This window comes from Sminthopsis crassicaudata, chromosome 3, assembly GCF_048593235.1.
Source record: "Sminthopsis crassicaudata isolate SCR6 chromosome 3, ASM4859323v1, whole genome shotgun sequence".
Classification (NCBI taxonomy): domain Eukaryota; kingdom Metazoa; phylum Chordata; class Mammalia; order Dasyuromorphia; family Dasyuridae; genus Sminthopsis; species Sminthopsis crassicaudata.
In genome coordinates, this window is record NC_133619.1 from 426,916,153 (window position 1) to 426,942,452 (window position 26,300).

Consider the following 26,300-nt stretch of genomic DNA (forward strand, 5'->3'; position numbering starts at 1 on the left):
TTGTAGAGTGATAGAGAATGAGTCAAAGATGACATAGAGATCATGAACTTGGGTGACTAGAAGGATAAAGGAGTCCTCAATAATAAATCTATTCAGAGTAGGTTGAAATAACATAGATATTTTACCACTTTAGACAAAAATTATGTCTGCATTAAAATTTTTAAAAACTAAACACACATATGATATAGTTCTAAAAACTTGAATGCAAGATATAGCTGGAACTCTATCATGTCAAAAACATTGAGATGAAAAAATGAAACAGAGACAGATACATTAATTAGTATTTTGTGTGGTATAATGTAAACAAAATTTCCAGATGTTGGATTGAATCTTTTTCAGTTTTCATTTAGATATTTGGCATTGGATTAAAGACATCCTGACTTTCTGGAATTTGCTCTATCTTTTTGTTAAAGAAGCATTTAATAATGAAAGAAAGTGTTCAAACTTACACAACCTGTCTTAGGGTTTTGTACGTTCAGAATACTTTTGAAAGGCATCCTGTTAGTTTGCCAAAGACATAAATCCCAAGGAAATATACAGAATTTCCTCTTCTTATTAACATAGTATTAGTCTTCCCAATCTGAGAATTCCTTGTTGAAAGTTACAAATTGCTATGAATCAAATCATTTGAGGTTTGCTTTTATAACTAAATTGAGCAAATATTATTCTTGCATTTTTAGATCTTAATATAATACTTTAGACTTTCCTGTCAGATTTGTTGCTTTTTTCCATATGTTGCTGAACATGAAACAAATATTAGTTTTAAACTTAGTTTATAATTTTTGGGAAACTTAAAAAAAACTTATTTAATTAACCCTTGAATTAAATTCTGAGAAAATAAATAATGTAGCTTATCGTACTTTTAAATTATGTCCCTTTACTCTCTATCTTGAATAAACAAAACTTCCTTGGGGAAGAAAAAAATTGGGTGAAAGATTTATCTTCAAGCTTTTGTGTAGATTTTAATAGCTGCTATGCTTGTCTTCTTTCTCTAATTATCATCTTTACATTATTATATACTTTCAGTAAAATGAAAGCTCCATGAAAGCATGAACTGATTTTTCCCTCTTTTCTTTTTATAGCCCTAGAATCCAGAATAGTATCTACACAGTAGATACCTGATAAATTCTTTAACATATGATATTTATATATATGATATATGACAATATATGATAAATTCATGGTAGATACCTGATAAATTGAAGTTTAATTGAGTCACAGTGACTCACCTTTGTTGGAAAAGTAATTATCTTAATTTTCATAAGTTTTTATTGAGATTTCTTGACTAAAAAAAAGTTTTATGCAGGAGGGGAATTCTGGTTTGGATAGCTATTGCTGTGGTTATTGGACCTTTTTAAATCTTGCTATATTAAAATCTAGATGAATATGTATTAGGCCTTCTGGCTCCACTGTTGAACTGGACTATGGCTAAATTTAAATGAGTCTAGCAGAAACAGATTTGAAATCTGAAACAAAAATTGATTGGTATAATTGTCTTGTCAATGCAGCTCTGCTTCTCATAAGGAACCTTGGAAGTATTAAGATTTGATACTTAGAAAGTTGTTATAAGAAGTCACACTAGATCAAGCTCCACTGAATCCTTTAGATCTATACCTACTTATTTCCACCTAGTATCTTAACCTTAACCTTAGCAAGCTTTTCTATATTCTTGACTCACAATTAAGGAAATGCAATGTTTCATTTCTTCCAACTAGTAAGTCAACCAAACTGGCTTTGTTCTTTCTCAGAATACCAATGACAATAGAATCATAGATTCATAAAATTTAGAATAGAAAGATACTTTAGATAGCATGTTGTCTGACTCCCACTTTTTACTGATAAGGAGGCTTAGCCTAGTGATAAAGCAAAATCTTAAGCAAAATAGATATATCTTCTTCTGATTGGCTAATTGGTCATTGATGACTTATTCAGGAATAATTTTCATCACTTGGACCTCTGGCAAAGGCAAATCCAAATTGGCAGACATTTTAGTGAGAGGGCCGGTGGAGATTTCTCAGCTCCTCCCTATTCATCCTTGAACAGGGTGCAGAACATTTTTGTCCTTCAGTTTCCAAAAGGACCAATGACATCATGGATGATGTCTTCATTTGCACGTGAATTGGATTTAAGTGAGGCAGAGTTGTCTAAAGTTACCAGCCTGACTCCCTTCCTGAGTCATCAAAGTTCCTAGCTTCAGCTGCCTTCAAGGCCATGGGAACAAATTGTTCTCATCTGTCCATTCTGTCAGGGGAAGTCTTCACATCCTGGGAGTAGACATCCCTCTAATTCCCCAATGGGTTTGTTGTTTACCCTCAACCTGGTTTAGTCATCTGCCAAGATGGTTACCTGCCTAAGACTTGCTGCATGTTAGAGCTTCTTAGAGCCACAGGTGATAAAGTTAGGTGAACCATGTGAACAGGAAAGGTGAATAAGCAGCCCTGAAAAGCGCTCATTGGTAAACCTTCACATCAGAAATGCTAGTTCTCCCCACAGACCCAGAACTAATACTTAGGTGAATCGATTAATCTGAAGCTAGGGAAATAGGATGATCTTCATATGTGGCTGATTACTCCCCTCTCTGATACTTAAGGGATGCTTCTTGCTTTATGAGATTCAGCTGTTTCTAGCAATCTTGGCTAGAGAAACAAGTAATTTCAATCAGGTCCTCTCTGATTTAGTTTTCCCCATGTAGGCTATGTCACTTTGATTAGGAAAAGCAGAGACACAAGACCCATCCCTTGCAACAGCCTAGCTCAAGCTGGATCCTATGCTTCCCATCTAAACAGGAACTAGGGTCTCATTTAGTTCAAGTTCTAGTCCAAGTTAGTTAAGGAGAAGATGTCTTGGGGGCTGGGAATGCTTACCTTACTTGATTAGAAACTGACTGCCCTTCAGAAATGGGAGTCTGTCAAAAACAGGTAATTAATATAGTACAATATTAGTTTTATTCAACAGCAGAGCCAAGATTTTAACTTGCATCCTCTAAATGTACTATATAATGCTGATTCCCTAAACCAGTGACCTTTAATCTTTTTTGGTTGTATACTCCTATCAGAAAAATACTTTTGTACATCCCCTTCAATATGTAAAGATTTACTTACTTAAAAATTATAAAATGTACTACTGCACTAATTATGTATACTATTAAATATACAAAAATTAGAAATAAAAATAAATTTTGAAAATGAAATGAAATAATTTTTGTCTCAGAGAGTTGATGAAGTTTATTGAATAGGATGGTATCAAGATCTTGCTTTAAGAAATTAGTTCTGTGGTGATTGGTTTGGAGAGGGGAGACATGAAGCAAGGAGACTAATTAGCAAGTCCTTACAATAGTCTGAGCAAGTATTGATGAGGCTCTGAACTAGGGTCATTGTTGTATGAATAGAAAGAAAATGAATTTGAGAGAGATTATGCAGTAGAAATGACAAGATTTGTCAGTTTATTAAATTGAGGAATCAAAGATGACACTGAAGTTGTAAATCTGGATGACTATAAAGAGGGTAGTCTTCTCAATAGTGATAAGGAGACTCAGAAGAAGGGAAAGAGAAATAATGTAATAAGATGCAAATTTGCAATCTTATCATAATGACTTATCATGGGCATCTCACCCTGTTCTACCCAAAACAAAAGGAAAAGTACAGGAATCTTACTCATTGAGCGCAGAGCGACAACGGAAATCACAAGGTAATGGTAGGTGGTGCTACTATGACCCCTCATTAATAATTAGCCCATAACTACTGTGTTAGGTCAGTCCCTGCTTGAATAACAGAGATATTGAGAACTTTCACAATCAAGAGGTTGGAGGGGAATAATAGGGATTGTGTTATTGTGTGAGAGACAAGTCCCATAATTGGTTATCATGGGGACATAGTTTGCAACTGACCTTCCTATCCTCTGAATGGCTGATTGCATATAGCATGGGGTCAGGCCACAACTCTTACCTTGGAGAACCTAAGCCTAAATCTTTGACTGAGGATGCAGGAGATTTTTCTGTCTTTGAAATGTAAAGAAAAGAAAAATAGATTTTGAGTTTGTGGAGCTCAGGAATGTTTCCCTCACTAATTTTGAATACTTCAAAATACTTTTGTTTCACAAGTTGACATTGAATTCACAAGATTTTCCTAATATTTTTTTAGCATGAGACAACTTTTTATCATGATAGATATTAAGTATATCTTTTATTTTTAAAAAATCTACTTAATAAACTCTAATTGAATATTTCTAGCTTTTTCATCAGTAAAGATTACTTTTCCCCAGTCCATAGTATTCTAGCCTTTGGTCTATCTTGCATATGAAAAACTTTGCTTCTTTATTGCAATAGTTAACAAATTTTTTTATTAAACTAGTCTTTTTTCTGTTCTTCCAAATTTAAGAAGTCTATGCCACATGCAAAGCAAAAAATAACAAGTCCTCTAAGCTGCCAAGATCCTTTGAAGGTCTTGCTTGTTTTCTAGAGACTAATTAGGCAGTTTTTCAGCAGTTGTTTGCCAGTTCTTGGCATCTTGTTTTTTTTATTTTCAACTGCATTTTCCTATGTCATTGTAGACTTGAATGATCCTTAAAATGCTTGACTTGCTCATACCAATAGCAGGCCATTACAATAGCCCAATAATGAAGTATGCCCTTTGAACAATGCAGAGCTACAACTTTTGCACATTCCTTTGAGTAGAATCTATTCTTTAAGACCCCAGAATTAAAAACCAACAAAAGAAACATGTATGACTAGAAATCCAGAATTCAAATGGAAGAAAACTAATTAAAGGTGGGAATTTAGCTCAATCCAGTTTCATCTAGCCAAAGTATAATATTCTGACACTGCTTAATATCAGTAAAGGTCCGTGCACACATAACCATTGCTGTCACAAAAAGAACATGTCAAAACTGTTATTTATTTCAAATCACCCACAGAATACTGTAAAACAGTGGTATCAAACTCAAATAGAAATAGGAAATTAACATTATATTATATTGAATTTTTATTTATTTTGTTAAACATAAACCTATTACATTTAAGAATTTGATACACATTAAAATAGGAGAAGCTCTAGCTTCAAAAGGCAGAATTGCTCAGGCTAATAAGCCATAGAGTTGTGGAAAGAGCCTTTTCAGACCTAAGGAAAGGATAATTAAGGGGGAATTGAGGTAATGGACATTTAAAAGTCAACAATGATATGGATAAAGGTGAAGATGCCATGATTGTCAAACTGGCAAATGACCCAAAAACTGAGGTGATAGAGGATGCTCAACAACAGTTGGCATCCAAAAAGATTCTGACAAACTAGAAGAAATTTAATAGGGTTCAAAAAATCAATTGCACAAATATATATTAAAAATATTACTAGACAATAGTTTTGTATAAATAAGGTGGGAATTTCAGTGTCTTGCAGATTCAGTTTGAGTCAAGAGAATGGTATGACAATGAAAGAATCTGTTTTCTTACTTAGCATTCAGGATGAGGGAGTAGAGTCCCAGTCCCACTGATCTCTTCCCCCATCTGTAGTATTGTGTTCAGTACTATGCAAAATCTTTCAGAAGAATATTGATAAACTGAAGAAAAATCAGTTATGATGAACAAAATGGCAAGGCGGGGTTGGTGATCATGTTTTCTTGGCATTAGTTGAAACAAATGCGGATGGAAGAAAAGAAGACTAAGAAGTAATAACTATTTCAAGATTTTAGAAATTACTATTTAGAAAAGAGATCAAACTTAATGTTCTCTGCTCCAGAGGACAGGACTAGGAACAATGCAAGAAATTTGTAGAAGATGGATTTCAGCACAACATAAGGAGAAGTTTCCTAACAAGTTCCTAACTGCTCCAAAGTAGAATGGGGTCCCCTTCTGGGCTGGGCTTGACTCAGAGCAGTCCCATGGTGATTCAGGCTAGAAACTGGAATAAAAGGAGATACTTGTAGATCATTCAACAGTTAACCAAAAGAGATTTAATTAGCAGAAGGATATTCAACAAGGATAGACAAGAAGAATTCTTTGAACTGATTTAGCTAAATGAAAGCCAAATGCTTGGCTCCATGTACCAGCCAAGCATTTGAGAGCCCCTCTAACTTCTCATGACTACTTTGTACTCAAGGGATGAGGAAGTGATCTTATCACTTCTCAGCCCCTACTTCCTTGAGCCAAACAAGTTTTGAGGATTATCTTGATATTGAAAAAAAAAAAAAAAAAAAAAAAGTACCTAATCTCTATGGGGGTGGGTGAGGTGAAGAGAATTAGTATATCATTTTTACCATAGCTGGTTTAAGAGGTAGTGGCCTTCCACATACTGGAGATGTTCAAACTCAGATTTTTTTTAAAGCATTTGTCAGGGATAGGGCCAAGAGAATTCCTGGTTAGGTGCAGGTTGGTCTAACTAGCTTTTGAACTCCCTAAGATTCTACAATTTTAGTTAGCATATATGTGACTTTCCCCACTTTTATCTGTACATGATTTGGGAAAAGTTTAGGGACCTTAAATAGTCTAAAGAAAGATTGGGCAAACTCAAAAGACTTTTGTGGAAAGTTAAATGTTCTGGTCATCATGATGTTTAACATTTTTATCAATGACTTGGGTAAAGACATACTTATCAAATTTACAAATGCTACAATGCTGGGATAGACAGCATGTAGTTTAATTGAGTCAAGTTCCAAAAAGAGTTCAATAGATTAGAATACAGGACCAGATTTAAAGAGATGGGATTTAATGGAGTTAAAAATAAATAAACACGAAATTTTACAAGTAAAAGATGGGTTTGGCCTGGCTGTTTACCAGTTCATCTGAAAAGATCTGGGGTTTTAATATACTGCAAGTTATGCAGCAGCCAGAAAGACTGGAATGGAGTACAGAAAGGTAGAGATCTGAGTTTCACTCTCTTGTGCCCTGCTTAGATCATAGTCTGTGTTCAGTTGGATGCCACATTTTCATAAAGATAGTAAAGGGTTTTAAATTATTTAATATAATGTTTGGCTGAAGATACTGCAAGATAGTAATCTAGAAAAGAGGAGATCTAGGATAAATGATAGCTGTCTTCAATGTTTGAAATACCATTGTAAACCAGGCTTAAACTAGGAGAAGTGTTGGAAGCTACAAAGAAAGTAGATGTTTGCCCAATGTAAGAAAATATTTTCTAACAATTGTTTATCAAAAAATAGAATGTATTGCCCTGGGAAATAGTAGGTTTCTCCTCACTAGGGATTTCAAGCAAAAGTTGGATAACCATTTATTCACTATGTTTATGATATGCTTATTCAGCTACAGGTGCAGTAGATGGCATACAAAATTCCTCTGAATTTTGAGATTTTGTAATCTGTGCAAATCTGTGTAATTTGAGCAAAATATTTAATCTTCATTGCCTTAGTTTTGTAATTCAAAAAATGAAGATAATAATAGAATTTACCCCATCAGGTTGTTGTGAGGCTCAAATAAGAAAATATTTATGCATTTTGAAACTTTAAAGAGATCTATAAATGATAATCCTTACTGGAATAAAATTATAATAATAATCCTTTATATGAAAAAGCCGAGAGTAGTATAGATAAAATTCTCTTGTTAGGACAGTTTAAAACTACAATAAAAAGAAAGATTATAAGAGTATTTTATGACTTGCAAATTTTCCTCCTGAGTTTTTGTCTCGACAGTTGTGGGATCTTCACAAGAATTTTATGTGATTTACAACTGCCTTATAACTCCATTCTAATCAGGTAAATAGCTTAAAGAGAAAGGTAGTGACTTTCCTTTGGTCCCAAAGCTAGTACATATCAGAGGTAAGAATTTGAATTTAGGTCATCCTGATTGTAAGGTTGCTCCTCCTTTATGTTGCTTCTTATGAATGTAAATAATTGGAAAAAATGTGTAGAAATATTGCAATATTATTTCTCTGTAGTATAAATGTTTTTACCCTGTCATTTCCTAAAAAGAAAAAAAGAAAGTTTCATCTGGAAAATGTTGCTGTATCTACATATTGTTTAACCTCTCCTATGCAAGTTACTTGCATGTTCAACAAATTGAGTCTGCAACTAAAAATCCCCAGAAAACCAATAAATTAACCAACCCTCCACAATTAAACCCACAAATAAAAATCTAGAAATAATCAAAGGAGATTAACAAGATTGAAAATAAGAAAAAAAGCATTATTAGCTAATTTGACTAAGAAAGAGAAAAAAACAAATTACTTGTGTTTAAAAAATGAAAAAAGCTGAATTCACCACTAAATAAGAAATAAAAACAATAATTAAGTTTTATTTCATCTACCTATGCTTATAAACTAGAAAATCAAAATGTAAAAACATAAATTGCCCAAATTAATAGAAGATGAAAAAGAACACTTAAATAATCCCATTTTAGAAAAGAAATTAAACAAGCAATAAACAAATTCTTAAAGCAAAAAAAAAAAAAACAAAACAAACCTCAGGATCAGATAAATTTAAGCTAATTCTAGCAATCATTTAAATAAAAATTTCAATACTATATAAACTATTTGGAAAAAAATAAGTGAAGGAGGGATCCTATCAAATTCCTTTTGTGACACAAATTTGTCTTGATATCTAAGCCACAGATGAAACAGAAAAAGAAAACTACAGACTAAATTCCCTGATGAATATTGATGTAAAAATTTAAAATAAAGCATAGTAAGGAATCTACAGCAATATATCACAAAGATCAAACACTATGACTAAGGCTGGATTTATATCAGGGAAGTAAGATTGGTTAAATATTAGGAAAATTATAAGCATAATTAACCATATTAATAACAAAAACAGAAAAAATTCACGTGATTATTTCAATAGATATAGAAAAGGCTTTTGACAAATTCACTACCCATTAATGCTAAAAAAATTAGTAGTAAAAGACATAGAAATAAATGAAACTTTTCTTAAAATAAAAAAGTAGTATCTTATCTAAAACCAAAAGCAATCTTTATCCATGATGGAAATAAGCTAGAAGCTTTTCCAAAAAGATCAAGAGTAAAACAAGGATGTCTACCATCTCCATTGCTATTCAATATTATACTAGAAATGCTAGCTATAGCAAAAAAGGCAAAAAGAAATTTGAAAAATAAGCAAAGGCAAAGTGGAATTAAAACACACTTTTTGAAAATGGTTTGATGGTGTACTAATAAACCCTAGAGGGTTAACTAAAAAACTTATTAAAACATTTAACAACTTGAGCAAAACTGCAAAATAAAAATAAGCCCATATATATAAATCATCATAAATCAATCTATATAAATCACAAATCATCAGCATTATCAGCAGAATTCAGCAGGTAGCGATAGAAAGAGAAGTTCTATTTGTCAACATACACAGGAACTATATAAACACAATTTCAAAATATTCCACACAATTTCAAAACATTCCACACAATTAAAGATAGATCTAAACGATTAGAAAATATTAATGCCCATGGATTAGCAAAGCCAGTATAATGAAAATGGCATTATTACCAAAATTAATTCATTCAGTGCCATACCAAACTACCAAAGAAGTTATTTTGTAGAAATAGAAAAATAATAATAGAATTCATTTAGAGGAACAAAAAATCAAGAATATTAAAATAATTTTTTTTAAAAAGGGGAAGAAAAGATTCCTAATGGTACCAAATCTCAAACTATATTGGAAAGTTGTAATCATCAAACCAGTTTCTTGCTGGGTAAGACACAGAAAGATTGCTCAGTACAACAGATCAGACACATAATATTCAAAAGGCAATGATCAAGTAATTCAGTGTTTGATAAAACCATAGATACCTGAAAATAGAACTCATTATTCCACAAAATTGTTGGGGAAACTTGTCTGGTAGAAATGAGATATTAACCAATTGCTAAGACATCATACCAAGATAAGCTACAAATGAGCATGTAATTTAAATATAAAGGGTTACATCATAAGCAAATGAGTAGAGCGTTAAAAAATAGGAGAAAAGTTCATGTGTATTTGTGTGTCTCTCTGTGTGTGTGTGTGTGTGTGTGTTAGTGTTAGAGAGAGAGAGAGAGATTTAAGAAGTTTTTTTTTTGTCCCAAAATGTAACTAAAATTAGGGGGAAAAAAGAAATAGTGGGAAAAAAATCTTTGCATCAAATTTCTTTGATCAGAGTCATTTCTAGAATATATAGAAACTAGGTCAAATTTTAAAAAAAAAGTCATTCCCAAATTCACAATTGGTTTAAAAAAAAAAGAAAGCAAAGCAAAGAAAAGAAAACAAAGGCAGTTTTCAGAGGAAGAAATCCAAGCTATCAATACCCATGTAAAAATTCTCTGTTGTTGTTTAGTCATATTTTCAATTTTGCCTAAATCTATAACCCAATTTGGGATTTTCTTGACAAAGATTCTTGAGTGGTTTGCCATTTCCTTCTCCAGAACATTTTATAGATGAGGAACCTGAGGCAAATAGTGACTTGCCCAGGATCACAACACTAGTAAGTTTCTGAGACTAGGTTCAAACCCATCTCTTCCTGATTTTATGCTCTATACTCTTTCCATTGTACCACCTAGCTGCTCAAAAAATTATCAGAAATAAATTCAAACAACTCTGAGGTACCACCTCACATCTATCAGATTAGCTAAAATGACAAAAAAGGTAAAGAACAAATGCTACAGGAATTGTGAAAAAACAGGCATACCAATTCACTCTTAACTGGAGCTGTGAACTAGTCCAGTTATTCTGGAGAGGAATTTGGATTTTATTTCCCAAAAAACTATTAAACTGTGCTTACTCTTTGATCCTGCAATATTGCTGTTAAGTCTATACCTCAAAGAGATCAGAAAAAAGAAAAGGATCCAAATATACAAATGTATTTATACCAGTTATTTTTGTGGTGGTAAAGAATCAGACGCTGAGGGGATGCTCATCAATTGGAAATGGCTAAACAAATTATGGTATATGAATGTGATGGAATACTGTTGCACTGTGAAGGAATTATGAAAAAGATGGTTTCAAAAAACTTGAGAAGATTTTTATGAATTCATGAAAAGCTAAATAAGGAGAATAACTCGTATAATAACAGAAATATTATAAAGATAATTAATATTGAGAGATGTAGTATCAACACAATGATCAATCTTTGTTCCAAAGAACTCATCATATAATGTATTATCTATCTTGATAGAGAAGTGAAGGACTAACAATGCAAACTGAAGCATCTTCTCTTCTTTTTTTCTTTTCTATCTCTTCCTTTCTTCCTTCCTCTTTTTTTCTTTTTTTGATATGGTTAATGAGAAAATTTGTTTTACATTATATATTTGTAATGGGTTTTGTTTCTCTTGTTTTCTCAGTGAGTGGGGGAGGAGAATAATTTGACATTGAAAATAAAATAGAACTGAATTTTAATAAATAATTTTAAAAGCATAAAGATTATAAAGTTACTTGCATGACTGTCAAAATTACTTGAGGAAAGCCAGAATACTTATTCATCAAGGTTTTTTTTTGTACTCAGAACATTCACAAATTCTTAAAGAAATGCTAACCCCAAGATACTATCTTTAATTATTATTAAAAATAATGATGCATTATTTTTAAATAGTCACAAAAGTCCAAGTCTATATCCATATAGAAGTGCTGGAGGATGGTTTTGAAATTCAAAGAAAACCTAAATCATTTCTTTAGGAGCATTGTCTCCATTCACAAATACAACTTTTTTTTCATTTAAAATTTACAGTGTCTTTAGGCTAAACTAAATCATCTATAAAAGAAGATACTTAGTAGAAGACAACCTTAAATTTTTCCCCCAAAAGGAATACAGAAGTCTTGCTTATTAAAAGAGTGATATGAAGGAGTGTCTTCTGCAGAATCCAGTAAGCTTGGATGTTACACACAGTTATTTGTGGTCTTTAAGATCCTTCATCCATACAAATCAATTAGATATATATTTTTGAAACATATGGAGGATATCAGTATTCAGTGTCCTTTTTGAGAAGACTGTACTCAGCATCAATCAGCAATAATCAAATATTGTTGAGACAGGGAAGCTGCTTTTGCTTTATTTGGAGCAGCTGCCTGTCAATAACAGATGCCTCTTTCTACAACTTGGAATTTTTAGTAAGAGTGTTATCCCCCCATGGGGTTTCCACGTTTTCACATGTTTCTTGCAAATGTATGAATAGAAGTTGAATTTATGATGGTTAGAAAAAAATAATATTTACTGCTTAACAAAAACTTGTACATTTTATTTGTCTCCAAAGGAATATAAAACACTTTTCTTTTGGCTGCCCTGGCTTCCTTCCTCTCTGCCTTCTCTCTGCTGTACTTCCTTTCCCCTTTTCTGCATTGAAGTAGAAAAACATGTCTTCACAGTTTTATTGGAATGGAACTTTCTCAAGGGTCCTTTTCTAGGGTGATTGTGCTTTGTTTTATATTTTAATAATGTCTGTGACTTTTAACAATTGAACATCTGCCCACTTCTTAGCTATGAGATCTGGGCAAGGAGGCTCTTCTATAAAAGATACAATAGCCTAGTCTCAAATGTATTAAATAATGCTTGAAACATTGTCTATAAAGCAAGTTGAGGCTTATTGCAGCATTGAAGTTTTTTTTTTTTCTTGGCATTTGGAAAGGTTTTTTTTTTAACCATTATTCACAAAATATTTGTTGAATTTAGGAATGTTTTGTTTTTAAACATCTGTAGGGAATGGGAATGATTGTTGCTAAAACTTTCCCCCCCAGCACTTATACATGCTGACAACTGTTGACATGTACTGGCAAACGTTACAAGAACCTCATATCTGTCCATCCACTATTTGTTCCAACCTTAGAGTTAAATCAGTGAATAGAAAAAGATAGTTGTCCCAACAGATTCAGCTAGGTGGGGCAGTGCTGGATAGAGTGCTGGATCCAGAGTCAAGAAAATCCAAGTTCAAATCCAGTCTAAGATACTTACTAATTTGGGTAAATCGCTTAATCTCAATCTGCCTCATTTTCCTCATCTATAAAATGGAAACATAATAGCATCTACCTCCCATGGTTGTTGTACAAGATAAAATGAGATAGTTGTAAAGCACTGTGCAAACCTTAAAGCCATATTCATAAATACTAGCTATTATTACAGTTCCTTTTATTATTAATTTCTTCTCTGAACCTAGTGCAAAATGTCTCTCATCCTTCCTTCCATTCTTCTCAGTCCCAAAGATTAAGCACTTAATGAGCACTTACTTATATCTACTATATGCTAAGCATTGTACACGATGGATAAAGAAACAGAAATTAAAACGTGCTGTTCACAAAGAGTTTGTATACTGTTGAAGAGAGAATGTGCTTATGTAAGCAAATACAAAATAAATACATCATTTTTCTTGAGGGGCAAAGGCACTGCCTAGGGGGAGGAGGAATCAGGAAAGCTTCATGTAGAGGATAATGACTGAGATTTGAAGATTTGAAGGAAATTTGATAAAGGTGAGGAGGAAATGCATTCTAGGTATGAGAGACAGTTTGTGCAAAGGAGGAGCTGGAATGTTGAGTGTGTGAACTCAGTTTGGGTAGACTACCATGTATGAAAGGGAGCAAGGCATAATAAGGCTGCAAAGATCTTTGGGGGTCAATTAGAAAGGAATTTAAGTGCCCAGTGGAAGACTTTTATATTTGACTCTAAAGATAATAGGTCCCAATTCTCTTCAGCAATGAATGCAAATAGTAAGTTTGAATTCAGTGATGGATGTGATATATTGTTCACTGCTCATCTGAGTTTGAACTTTATCCAGCATTGGGTAGTTAATTAACTATTTTTAACCAAAATACAACATATCTTTTTTGGTCCCTAAGGTGATTTGAGAAAAATCATTCTTCAAATTTTAAAGGTGGTTAAAGCATGGCACTTGGAGTCAGTAATACCTGAGTTTGAATCTTACGTCAGACACTTACCAGATGTGTGACATTGGACAAGTCATTTAACTTCTTTCAAATCAGATTCCTAATCTATAAAACAGGAACAATATAGTAACTCTTATTACTGAGGATTATTAGGAGAGTCCAAAAGGATAACATACATAAAGAGCTTTGTACATAGGATTTTCACTTTTTTTTATGGTTGTTATTGCTTGTTTGCTTGTTTTTCTCTTGTATTTTTTTCCTTTTGATCTGATTTTTCTTGCACAGCATTATAAATATGGAAATATATTTAGAAGAATTGTACATGTTGAACTTAGATTGCTTGCTGTCTTGGAGAGGCAAAAGGGGGAAGAGAAAGGGAGAACAATTTGGAATTTAGGTTTGCAAAGGTGAATGTTAAAAACTATTTTTTGTATGTATTTGGAAAAATAAAATACTATTAAAATTAAAAAAACAAAGAATTTTGTAAACTTTAAGGACCTATATAAATGCTGCCAGCTATTATAAAGATGTTTTAATTGGGAAAAATAACAAATAGTTGTAGCAGCATTAAATGAAGGCAAATGTATATGAGAATTAAATATACACACACATCATAAGACTAAATAAAAATCTATATAAAACTTATAAAATGCATTTAAAGTTTTATTTTAAAATATTTCAATATTTCAAAAGTATTTCCCCAGGAGTGTACCTACATCCACAACACAGGCAAGAAAACTGTTGCTTAGATGTGTCCACTGAGCCTGCCTATAATATCATAACAGTGTTTTCTTTAATGGTTCTTTGGACAGAAGTGCACATGAACTGTTCATAGTAGGCAACATTGTTCTCTTGAGTTTTGTGTGGATGACCAAGCTAGATGATTGAGAAAGACTAAAACTATGAATAGTTATGTGTTGAAATGAAATAAAACTTATAGAAAAGTTAATGTGACACATATATGAAATGACACGAATTATGGAATTTAGTGCGAATTTTAGTGGAAAAAAACCTTGGATTTAGAGGTAAACATCCTGGGCTTGACTCTCAGTTTTTACCTGGTGTCAAAATTCAGTGGATTGTTTGCCTTTTCAGTTTCCTCTGAATAAAGATGAAAAATTCTCAACTTCTCTTCTTGTTATTCAGAAAGCCCTCTTTAAATCTATTAATAATAATAATGATAAATTAATTATTTAAATAATAATCAAATGTTTATTAAATGCTCTAACGAAGGAGGAAAAGAATTCATGAGCTCAAATCTCTGCCCTTGCTGGAAGAAAAGATTTCCAGTACTTTGGGTTATTAGCACCTACATAAGGGATTCCTAGAATACCTATGACTTGAGAATCTCCTGCTGGAAAAGTGAAGAAACTTGTCTATTTGTATCACAATTGCAAAGAATCCAGGATACCTCAAGCAAGTCTTAGAGCAGATTACTACTCTGTCCAATCTACTTTTTGTCCCCAAAGTTTGAGAAAGAGGGTAGGGACTAGAAATGATGCTCTCCCATCCTTTAGAATAGAATTACATATATAAACAAAACTTTATGATTTTAGAAAAGACTAAAAATATATCCAGCTCAGAAATTTACTTAGTCAAACAAGCAAATACGTAAGCAGGGCCAAGAAAAGGGGAGGCATGGTAGGAAGGACACTAACATATTAATATGAATTGTCACCTTCCAATCCTTCAGATGAGAGTTAATCAAGGGCTTTTTTGTGAATGGAGAAAGTCCTCAATGATAATCTTTTGAGGGGGAAAAATAGTTTACAAATAGTCTTCTTCAGAACAATACTTTGAGATAGGAAGTGAAATTATCATCATTAAATGATTTAAAGAATTAGAGGAAATGCTCTAGCTTAAATAAACTAAATGGCTTGTCTGTTTTCAAATATTATTTCAATATTGGAGTCAGGATTCAAAACATGTCTCCCCTAGTCAGCACACATCTAAAGTACTGTGATAAGTTCTAGGCCCAGAATATTGATAAGGTCATTTATAAGCTAATGAGCATCCAGAAGAAGGCAACTAGGTGAGACTGTTTAGCCTGGAAAGAGAAGACACCATGAGATATAGTAAACAGTATTCATGTACTTAACAGATTGTCAGGTAGAAAAGGTGTTACCCTTTGTTTTCTTTGGCCCTAAAAGGAACAATAAGGAACAACTGTTGACAGTTAAAAGGAGATACATTTAAACTAGATATAAGGGAAACACCACAATAGCTCTTTATAGGTGAAATAGGTTGCCCCTTGTGGTAATTGATTTCTCCCTTATTATTAGAGATCCTTTTAGGTAGAGGCTGAGTGACCATTTGTTTAGGATGTGATTGGGAGGAGTCCTTTTGTTCTGGAATGGTTTGGAGTAGATGGATGCTGACATTACTTTCAACTATGAAAATTTTGGTTTTGTTTCCTGGCTTTCACTTTTCTCATACACTAGATTCCTTGTTTGGTTTTAAATCCATAATCTATCTGAAGGGATAAGACCACACTAATTGGAACTATAGGAATGAGTGACTTTGTATAACTGTTTTATGGGAAAATGGATTCAGATGAACATTTAAGTTGCACACATTTATTTCTCTCTCATAAGTTCTAGGACACTGTTGGGGCTCCTGTGTTGGGGTATGGGTAAAACTGTCAATTAACAAGGATTTGGGCAGTGGGGTGTGTGTGTGTGTGTGTGTGGTCTGTCTGTCTTGGGGAGAAAGAGGGAGAGGGGAAGAGGGAGAGAAAGAGAAGGAAAGAGAGAGAAGGAAAAAGAGAGGAAAACAGAGGGATAGGGAAGGGGAGGAAGAAGCAGAAGAGAAGGAGAGGGACAAGAAGGGTGGGATGTTAAGGTATTTTCTCATTGGAGCTTCTTACTGATGTGCTGTTATATGGCCAATTTTTTTTGGTGTAATAATCCTAGGCAAAAGATCTAGAAATGGGATAGGACTGGAAGATATGTCAAGGGGAAGGGAGGGTCAAGAAAAATTAGGGATGGTGGGAGACCCTGGAATGAGGAATCTCATGGAAACTCTAAGGAAGGACTTATTATGGATTAAAAAATCCTCCTCCTCTGTAATTGCTTCAGAAACATTTCTTGGTTCCAGTTACTTTCCCAGTCCTCCTGCTCCCTTCTTCTCATCTTCATCTAGTTTTCTTCAATAGGATTCCTCTCTTCCCATATTCACAAAGGAAAAAAATATAATTTCACTAGCTTCTTCCCAAGCTACAGTTTCTGAAGCATTCACATAGCTCTAAATAACTATTTAGGATTTCTAAGGAAGTCTTTAAAAATTGTTAGTGACACAATGAAGAGAAACAGCAGTATAGAAGATGGAGTATTGGACAGGAAGGCCTGGATTAAAGCCTGTCTCTGGAACTAGATAGCTATGTGATCATGAGTAATTTATTTCGCTTTTCTGATTTTCACACAAATCTCAGACTTACAGAAAGATTGACATGAGCAATATATATATGTATATATATAGAAGATCTTTTTATATAATAAGAATGATTCTGCCTGAAATAAGAAACACCTACTCACAATACTTAGTCATACCCTTATTAGAATACCAGTATTTTAGTAAGAAGTTGAAGAAATTGGAGAGGATTGAGAAAATAATAACAAAATTAACTATGTAAACTGGGAAGGAGTGGAAAGTATTAATAAGTATTTTTTAAAAAGAAAGAAAAATTGGGGCCATTTAAAGGGATAAGATCTGGGTTTTCAGTCCCAATTCTAACTTAATGTACTACTTTTGAGACTGTGAGCAAGCTATTCACCTCCCTGTTTCCTCATTTGTCAAATGGAGATGATTTATTTATACCATCTCTTTCATAGAGCTTTATGAGGATATAAAATAGCAGAAATAGGATTTAATAATGTTTTTAAAAATTTGAAATATTGAACATGTGAAATAGAGATGAAATATATTCATTTCTATAGACAATGGCACCAGAGAAAATATATTACCATGGCAGAAAGAAAGATTTAATTGAGTCATTTGGAAGTATTGCTGAATGGCAAAAAGGCAGACTCAATGTGGGGAGGACCTTTATCATAAGAAATCTTTATGAATTGAGTTGATTAATTTAATTATATGGAGGTTGGTCAGAGTTATGTTTTCAGGTACTGTTGATTCAGTGATTCTGTAATTCAGGGATTCTTGCTGATGGTCAACAGAATAATCTAGGGCTGGATTATCTACTTTATTTGCAAAACTTTTTTTTTTTTCTGTATTAAGTAGGCATGAGCAATATACTGTCTTTTCCAAAAGATCTGGTTCAAATCTTCTTGCTAGAGGTAGGGGTCAGTAAGATAATGCAGTGAATAAAGCCATTCCCAGAGTCAGGAAGACCTGAGTTCAAATGCATCTTTAATTGATTATGAACTATATGGACCTGGGCAAATTATTTGACCTCTACCTCAGTTTCCTCATCTATAAATGGTAATAATGATACATACGTATTAAAATATAATACACCTTTATGACACCTATATAATAATAATACATTTCCAATGGTGGTGTATTCAGTCATACAAGATTCTTTGTGACCTCATTCTGGGGGTTTCTTGGTAGATACTAGAGTGGTTTGCCATTTCCTATATTAGCCCTTTTTGTAGATAAGGAACTAAGGCAAGCAGGCTTAAGTGAATTACTCAGGATCACATAGCTAGTAATTATCTGAAGTCCTATTTGAACTCATGAAGATGAGTCTTCCTGATTTCAAACTCAATGCTCTAACCAATGCACTCCTACCTGCCCACTGTAACTCCTACTCATCCATATTTATCCATTCAGTGTGACTCTTGTCCGCGTCTTTCCATAAATTTAAACCAGGAGACTAGCTCAACAAATTGGGGGCCTTCTTTATGTTCTTATGAAAGTGGAACAGAAAGTCTATCCATTGTCTGGCCCATCTTTCTTGCTCACACATTTCTTTGGTGTCAATTTTCACATCATTTCTCCATAATTCCCAATTTTAATATGTTGCAAACTTCTGACAACAACTTTATGAACTCTTTCTGTGAATCTTATTTTCAATTCTGGGGAGACTATAGCATTCCTTACTTTCAGCCAGTCATCATACCCTAAGAATATTGATATTAAAAAAAATCACCCTGTATTTTTGAGAGAAGTTTGGAGTCATAAAAAGAAGTTAGAAATTTCCTAAAGACAATCCAATCACCTAAGAAGCAAAAAACTGCCAAATTTTGTTTCTTGCCTTAAAAAGAAACAAGCCAAAATAAAAGAGAAAATTGATTTTGAGATCACAAACTTATACTTTTCTTCATTTACAGCTAACTTGTTATCTTTCTTTCAGAACGCTGCAAATGTAAGCCAGTAAGAGCCACACAGAAGACCTATTTTCGGAACAATTATAACTATGGTAAGAGCAACTATAGATACAATTTAGGACTGATGGGGTTTTGGAGGTCAGATAATTGATTATTATTTTGAATACTGGTTTTAAATTTATATAGACTGAACTTTTCATATAAGTTCTGTTGTGAAGGATGTGTGATTATAAGAGAGTGAGAAGCAAAAATTTAATTGTGAGCTATGGATGTCTTGTTCCTAATTGCATAAAGGTGAAAAGCCCTAGACTTCAAAATAAAGAAAAATTAAATTTGTTAACTTCAGTCAGGGTTGTATCACATAGAAAATATGAGTAATCATTATTTTATATAGTATATATAAAATAAAGATAGTATCTTTTTTTCATCTTGGTAATCCCAATGACTGACACAATTGCATATGCATATATATATTAATATACATATGCTAATTATGTAGCTGTGAATGACTTGAATCGAGATCTTCTTTATTCTAAGATCAATACTTTGACCACTATACCACACTGCTTCTCATCTTGCCTTCCATCCGTTATTCTCAGTTGTTTTTGCTGGGACCATGGAGAACAAATCTGGTCCTTCTTGAAGGTGGCCATGTTATCTCTTGTTCAGGTTAAACTTCCCTAATTCCTTTGTGGATCCTGACATTTCAAAAACTAGACAGACACCCTTCCTCATGCTGGCTGTTCTCAGGATTATCTCAGGATAATCTGTCTTTTCTAAAATAAAATGCTGAGAACTGAACACAGTACTTTATATAGTCTCACATATGCGCAATATAGTAGAACTCACTTTTTTGCTGGATCCTATATTTCTCATTGTATTAGATTGCATTAGGTTGAATTTTTATTTTATTATTATTATTTTTTTTGGTTCTTTTGTTTTTGTTTGGCTTTTGTTTTTTCTCACAGTAGCACATTAAGCTTGCAGATCTTTTAACCATTCTCCCTCCTGTACTTTTTGTAGCAAGTTTTTTGAATCAGAGTAGAAAACTTTTATATTGATTGAGGTAAGGGCTAGAATTGTAGTTTCATGAGTATAAGGGAACTTCCCGATGAAGAAGCTCCCTTTCTCAATTTAGATCTTTGCAATCTATACTTTAAGAGCTGATTAGAGCACCGAGAGCATAGATAGATGGCACCAAAGTTCATAGAGTGCAGCAACTGGAGTCAGGAAAACATCTTCCTGAGTTCAAATCTAACCTCAGATACTTTACTGTGAGACTCTGAACAAATCACTTAACTCAGTCTGACTCATTTTCTTTCTTTGTAAAATAAGTTGGAGAAGGAAATGGATAACCTTCCCAATATCTACCAAGAAAAGCCCAAATGGGTCATGAAGAGTTGGACACAACTGAACAATATGAGATAATATGTTGATATGTCAAATGACTTGCCAAGTCAGAAACTGATCTTCCAGGATCAGTTCTCTGTCCATTATGCCGTGCTGTCTCCCTTTACTTTGATAACCATTCTATTTTATCTCATTAGATTTAACCCAACACTTAGCCTCTTGATTAGTTTAGATTCCTACCTCAATCACCCATCATTTTACAAGAATTAGGTAGCACTAGTTAGGTTAATCTTAGGTGAATCATCTTCTCTGCTTTAGGACATGCATTACCAGAAGTCTGGCAATTATTTATGTTGACCACAAAAAAATCAAAATGATAGTAATCTATATTTCTAAAGTACTTTAAGATCTACAAATTTTTTGCACATGTTTGGAGGCATTTAATGTAAGAATTATCCTTCCTAATTTACAAAAAAGGAAAATTAGATTGAGAGAGTTTGCTTTGTTTAGGATATCACATAGCTACTAAATGTTAGTGTTGGGATAGGAATTCAGATCTCCTGATCTCATGTTTAAGTCATTTTTCACTATCATTCTTCTCTAACTATAAAATAGGTTTCCTCACAAAGACTAATCACTGAGCATTAGAGAAGTTGTGGTCTGCTTTAGTTGAAAAGGTGGATCCAGACTGAAGAAATTATGTTTCTTTTGAACAGTTTCTTCAGCATGGTAGCTCAATCACTTTTCATTATGGATATGTTGTTTGACTCCCTGTCTTTCTCAGTAATGAGTGAACCTTAAAAGGTTGAAAGGAACAGTTTATCTACCCATCCAAACATACAAATGTTTATTTGAAATCCCTTTTATCTAGAAATTGAGTAGTAGTCTCAGAAAAAAAAGAGTCTCTCAGAGGATTTGAGCAGTTTGGCTTTTGACAAAAATCCCACAAGAACTTTGTTTAAACTTGTTGCTGTGTAATGTGGGAAAATAGAATAAAGAAAAATCAGACTTTTAAAAAAAATCACAGGATTTCACTCAGCACATTTTATATTGCTGTAAGATTAAACATTCATTTTTCCTAGCAAAAAGAAAAAACAGTTTGGAAGAAGGTAGTATCATTCCCATTTTACAGATAAGAAAAATGAAGCCTAATTAATGAATGGACCAAATGGGCTAAGATCACATAGTTTTTAAAAATAAAGGACAGCAGATCTATTCACAAGAGATACATGTGAGTAAGAGTCAAAACCAGTTCCCATGGATAGTTCTCACTTCAAGATTAGAGTTTTTCTACTATATCTTGCAGACTCCAATATATTTATTTTTCAAAGTATTTCATTTTTTTCAAGTCCAAATTTCTTTTCTTTTATCTCCCCTCCCTAATTCCCTAATTGGACACTAAGGAAAGTAGGGCAGTTTCTAGTTTGTTATATAATAAAATGTTTCATTTCAGCTTCATTCACATTGTTATTTTTCTCCAAGGCCCATTCCTCATAGAGCTCTGCCTTGTAACAAAGAAGTTAAGGAAAAAAACTATACAATATATGTTTGGTCATGTCTGATGTAGTAGGCCTCATTCCATTTTCAATATACTATCATTTATCTACCAGAAAAGATGGAAGTGTATTTCTTTGAAGACAAACTGATTGCATTGATCTGAGTTCTTATAGGTTTGCGTTGTTTTACTTTATATTATTCTTTATTGTATATGTAAATAAAATTATTCATACATGATTACACATTATATAATTTATGTATAATTATTTTGTATATACGTATATTAAGGAATGCTATATTATGAATATGTTATATATAATATACATACATATGTAGTTCTCTTGCTTTTTGTTCAGCATATATTTATTCTTTCCCAAGTTTCTTTGAATCTTTATTAAGGTGTAACAAAATTTCATAACATGAATATATCATTATTGTTTTGCTATTCTCCACATAATGAATACCCAATTTTCAGTTTTTTTTCTTTTTTCACAAGTGTTGCTTTGTTTGGAAATGACTCTTGGGGTTATCTTACATGTCTTACAGTTAATAGAAAATTTTCACCCTACTTTTTGATTCTTTCATTGTAGTTTAATTTTGTTTGCACAAACGTTTTTTGCTTTCTTATAATCAAAATTGTTTTGTCCTTTGTGATCTTCTTTATAACTTGTGATTGTTTATTTTTTACGTATTATGACTGCACTTTTGAGGCAATTTGGGGCATGATGTCCCTCTCAAGAGGGACAGAAATTAACAGTATTAATAATATGTTAATTAGATAAAATTTAGTATATAAAACTAGAGAAAGCAGCATTAAAATGCCTGGCATAGAAGCCATTCAACAGATAGAAAGTAAAATAATTTTTTATTATTGTTCTTCTTGTAGCAAAAAAAAACTAGACACAAAATAAGCACTCATCAGTTGGAAAATGGCCAAATAATTTGTGGAATATGATTATAATGTAATATTATTATATTATAAAGATTATAAAAATGATCCAATTTAGAGAAATTTGGTAACATTTATATGAACAGATATAAAGTGAAAGGAAAAGAACACACACACAAAAATATATTGTCATCATACTGATAAAAAGAAAACAGCTATGAAAAGCTTTAGAATTCTAATCAAATTAATGACCAATACTATACCTCCTTGACAGCAAGATAGTAGATTGTGTTTAAGTGCAATTATTATTTCAGATATAGCATGTTGATTTGTTTTGCTTAATTACTTTTTAACTATTTGTTTTTGCTTAACTACTTTACAATAGAAGGCTAATTTTTTTGTTGGTAAGAGGTATGAATAGTGACAGACGTAAAAAGTTAAGGAGCAAAAAAGGAACATTGAGAAAAATACAATAATAAAATCAAAAAGTTCAGAAGGGGACACAAACATATGGCAATTTAAAAAAATTTTGGAATGCTTGTTTTTGTTGATGATTAAGTTTGTCATAAAAAGTTTTTTAAAAATAAAGGACAGCAGATCTATTCACATGAGATACGCCCTCCCTCTCAGCAGGAGTTTGGAGGCTAATTTAAGGAGAAAATATAAGAAAGTATGTAGTAAAACAAAGTTGGAAAGGAGGAGATAGATGGGCAGTGAAGGCACATTTATCTGGAGTTGGTGAGTCAAAATTTGAAAATGTCATACAAACAGGGCAAGGAATATAGATGATAATAATGATGATACAGAAATCAATCAAGCCACATTTCTAATGCTAAACAGGCTATCTTACTTTCACTAAGAAAATATTTTGATATGTACAATAGGGAAATCAAAACAAATGATGTAAATTTTAATAGTACATCTTTATATATATGAACAGAGCTAGGTAGCACAGTGGACAGAAAATTAAATCTGGAGTCAGGAAGATCTGAGTTCCATCCAACCTGGGACACTATGTGCTGGACAAATCACAACACAGACTCCCTCAGTTTGCTCACAAATAAAATGGGAATAATAATAGCATCTACTTCTAAGGGGTTCTGTGAGGATCAGATAAGTTAATATTTGTGAAACACTTTGAAAACATTAAAATGTGCTATAAATGTTATCATCATGATCATTTTTTAAAGTCTTTCATTTTATCTGATGGAATATGTCTGTACTTTAGTAGATATCTAGAAGATTTTGTGAGGCCGAGTCTTGCACATACTCTATCCTAGTATCTGTCAAAAGTAGGATTTGAATCTAGTTTTTCCTGACTCTAAATCTTTTCACCCCATCCATTATAACTTTATATATATATATTGGATTAATGATAAATGTATACATGTATATACATATCTATCATCTATCTATAAACCCTTATATATGTGTGTGTGTGTGTGTGTGTGTGTGTGTGTGTGTGTGTGTGTGTGCAATAGAATTTATACACACATTTTTAAATTTTTTTTTTCTTGAGGCTGGGGTTAAGTGACTTGCCCAGGGTCACACAGCTAGGAAGTGTTAAGTGTCTGAGGTTAGATTTGAACTTGGGTCCTCCTGAATTCAAGGCTGGTGCTCTATCCACTGCGCCACCTAGCTGCCCTCTACACACACATTTTTGAATAAAATTTTTTTGGAGAAAATTATGTCATAGTATTTTATCTGGGACTGGATTAGTCTGGCAGTTTATAGCACATATGAACAGGAAGTGGATTAGGGTTGGGAACAGTGTATTAATTTAACTCAATTCAAAAAAGTTCCATCAAGGTATTTAAGGGCATGTGGTGACTGCTAGCAACTTTGGTGACTTATAAAGAAAATAATGTACTTGTCCCACAAAGGGCTTACAGTCGAATAGAAGAGCTAAAACAAGTGCATGGCTATTTGTGTAGTACCTACTCTATGTAACTTGCACATATTCTGATAGGAAAAAAAAAGCCAGAGATAGGAGGGAATGAGATGAATTTAGGAACTAGTGAGCAACAGTTTGGAGGAACACATAGAGAGTAGAAAATGGAGATAGCAATTCTTATAGGATTTTATTTATTTTACAGGGTTTTTAAAGTTCCATCTAAATATTTGTTATTACTATATGCATTTAAGATATCATGAATGTATGTACTCTTTTCAACAGTACAGATGACAGCCAATCATGACTTCTCATCTTGTGTGATTTTTGGCAATGTCTTCCCATTATTACTTGATAGGGGTCTATGCAGTATGCTATGTGTATGTGTGTTGGGGTTAGGGTGGGGATCTTCTGCTTCTCTTAATATTGTGTGGATAGCAGTTTTGAGCACAGGGATTGTTTATAGAGTTCTTTTACTCTTTCACAAAGGCTCATAGATTTAGAGCAAGAAAGGACCCTAGAGATTATCCTGTCCAATGATCTTTTTTTTTTTAATAAGTGAGGAAGCTAAGTAGTAAAAAGAAGAGCTGTAATATGAACCCAGAGCCACTGACTCTAAAACCCATATACTTTCTGTTGATACTGTTCTGTCTCTTCCATTACTTTCCCACTTTCTCCTTAGATCCTATATGTCACTTGTGATTTCTTTCATGCTACTTCTTTATATGTAAATTTATACTTGGTGTTAGAAGCTACAGTCTAATTCTATCCTTCATTATATCTTTCTCTTTGGTTCACCTGCAATTTTGATTCTTTTGGATATAATGGCATTCTATAATATATATTAATACAGCTTTATCTGTCTATCTATCTATCTATCTATCTATCTGTCTATCTAGGTATTTATATCCTTATAACATTAATAAGGGAATAATGATGTTAGGATTTTTTTGACAATTGGGCTGCTTTGAAAGCACAAAATTAACCATAGAAAAATTTAGTATATGGTACATGATGAGATGAGATTCATTTTATGTATGGGTTAGACTAGATGGCTGCCTAGGGATCCTTGCAAATCTTAAAATTCTCTGAGTACCAAAGCCAAAAGGCAAGTGCCAACTAAGTGCTATGTTTTGTTTTGTTTTAAGACTGGGACTTCCTATTTTACTCATGCTGAAAGTGCAAAGATTGCTAATGGCCTGTTCCTACTCTGATTGGCTTGAGAACTTTGACTTTAACAGTTTTCCAGTCCAGGTTGGTTTGCTGCTGTGGCAGAGAACAGACCATATGAATGCTAAACTAAGTGTGGACATTCAATTACTTAGACCTCTGCAGTTCAAACTGCCAACTTTAAGAGATTCCCAGCCTCAACCTCACCAGTAACAAGGACTACAGAGAAACACTACAACGCACAACATGTTTTTTGGAAGTTTAGTGCAATTTAGTCTGTATCTCTTCTCATTGACTTTAGTATGGCTCAATGGACCATAGCAGGAAGAGAATTTACATACACAGAAGTCAGCAAATAAGGAACCTGATTTGAATATGTATGATATTATTTGGATTTCAAAATACTCTTTTTTTTTCTTTTTTT

General features: G+C 33.0%; 1 protein-coding gene across 1 annotated transcript in view; it reads left to right on the forward strand.

Moving 5' to 3' along the window:
* The window catches only part of FRZB (frizzled related protein), a 51,080-nt gene that overhangs the window by 19,960 nt on the left and 4,820 nt on the right, over positions 1 to 26,300 (forward strand). Inside the window, 1 exon segment of the mRNA XM_074302935.1 lies at positions 19,106 to 19,171. Coding sequence (XP_074159036.1) covers positions 19,106 to 19,171 — 66 coding nt within the window.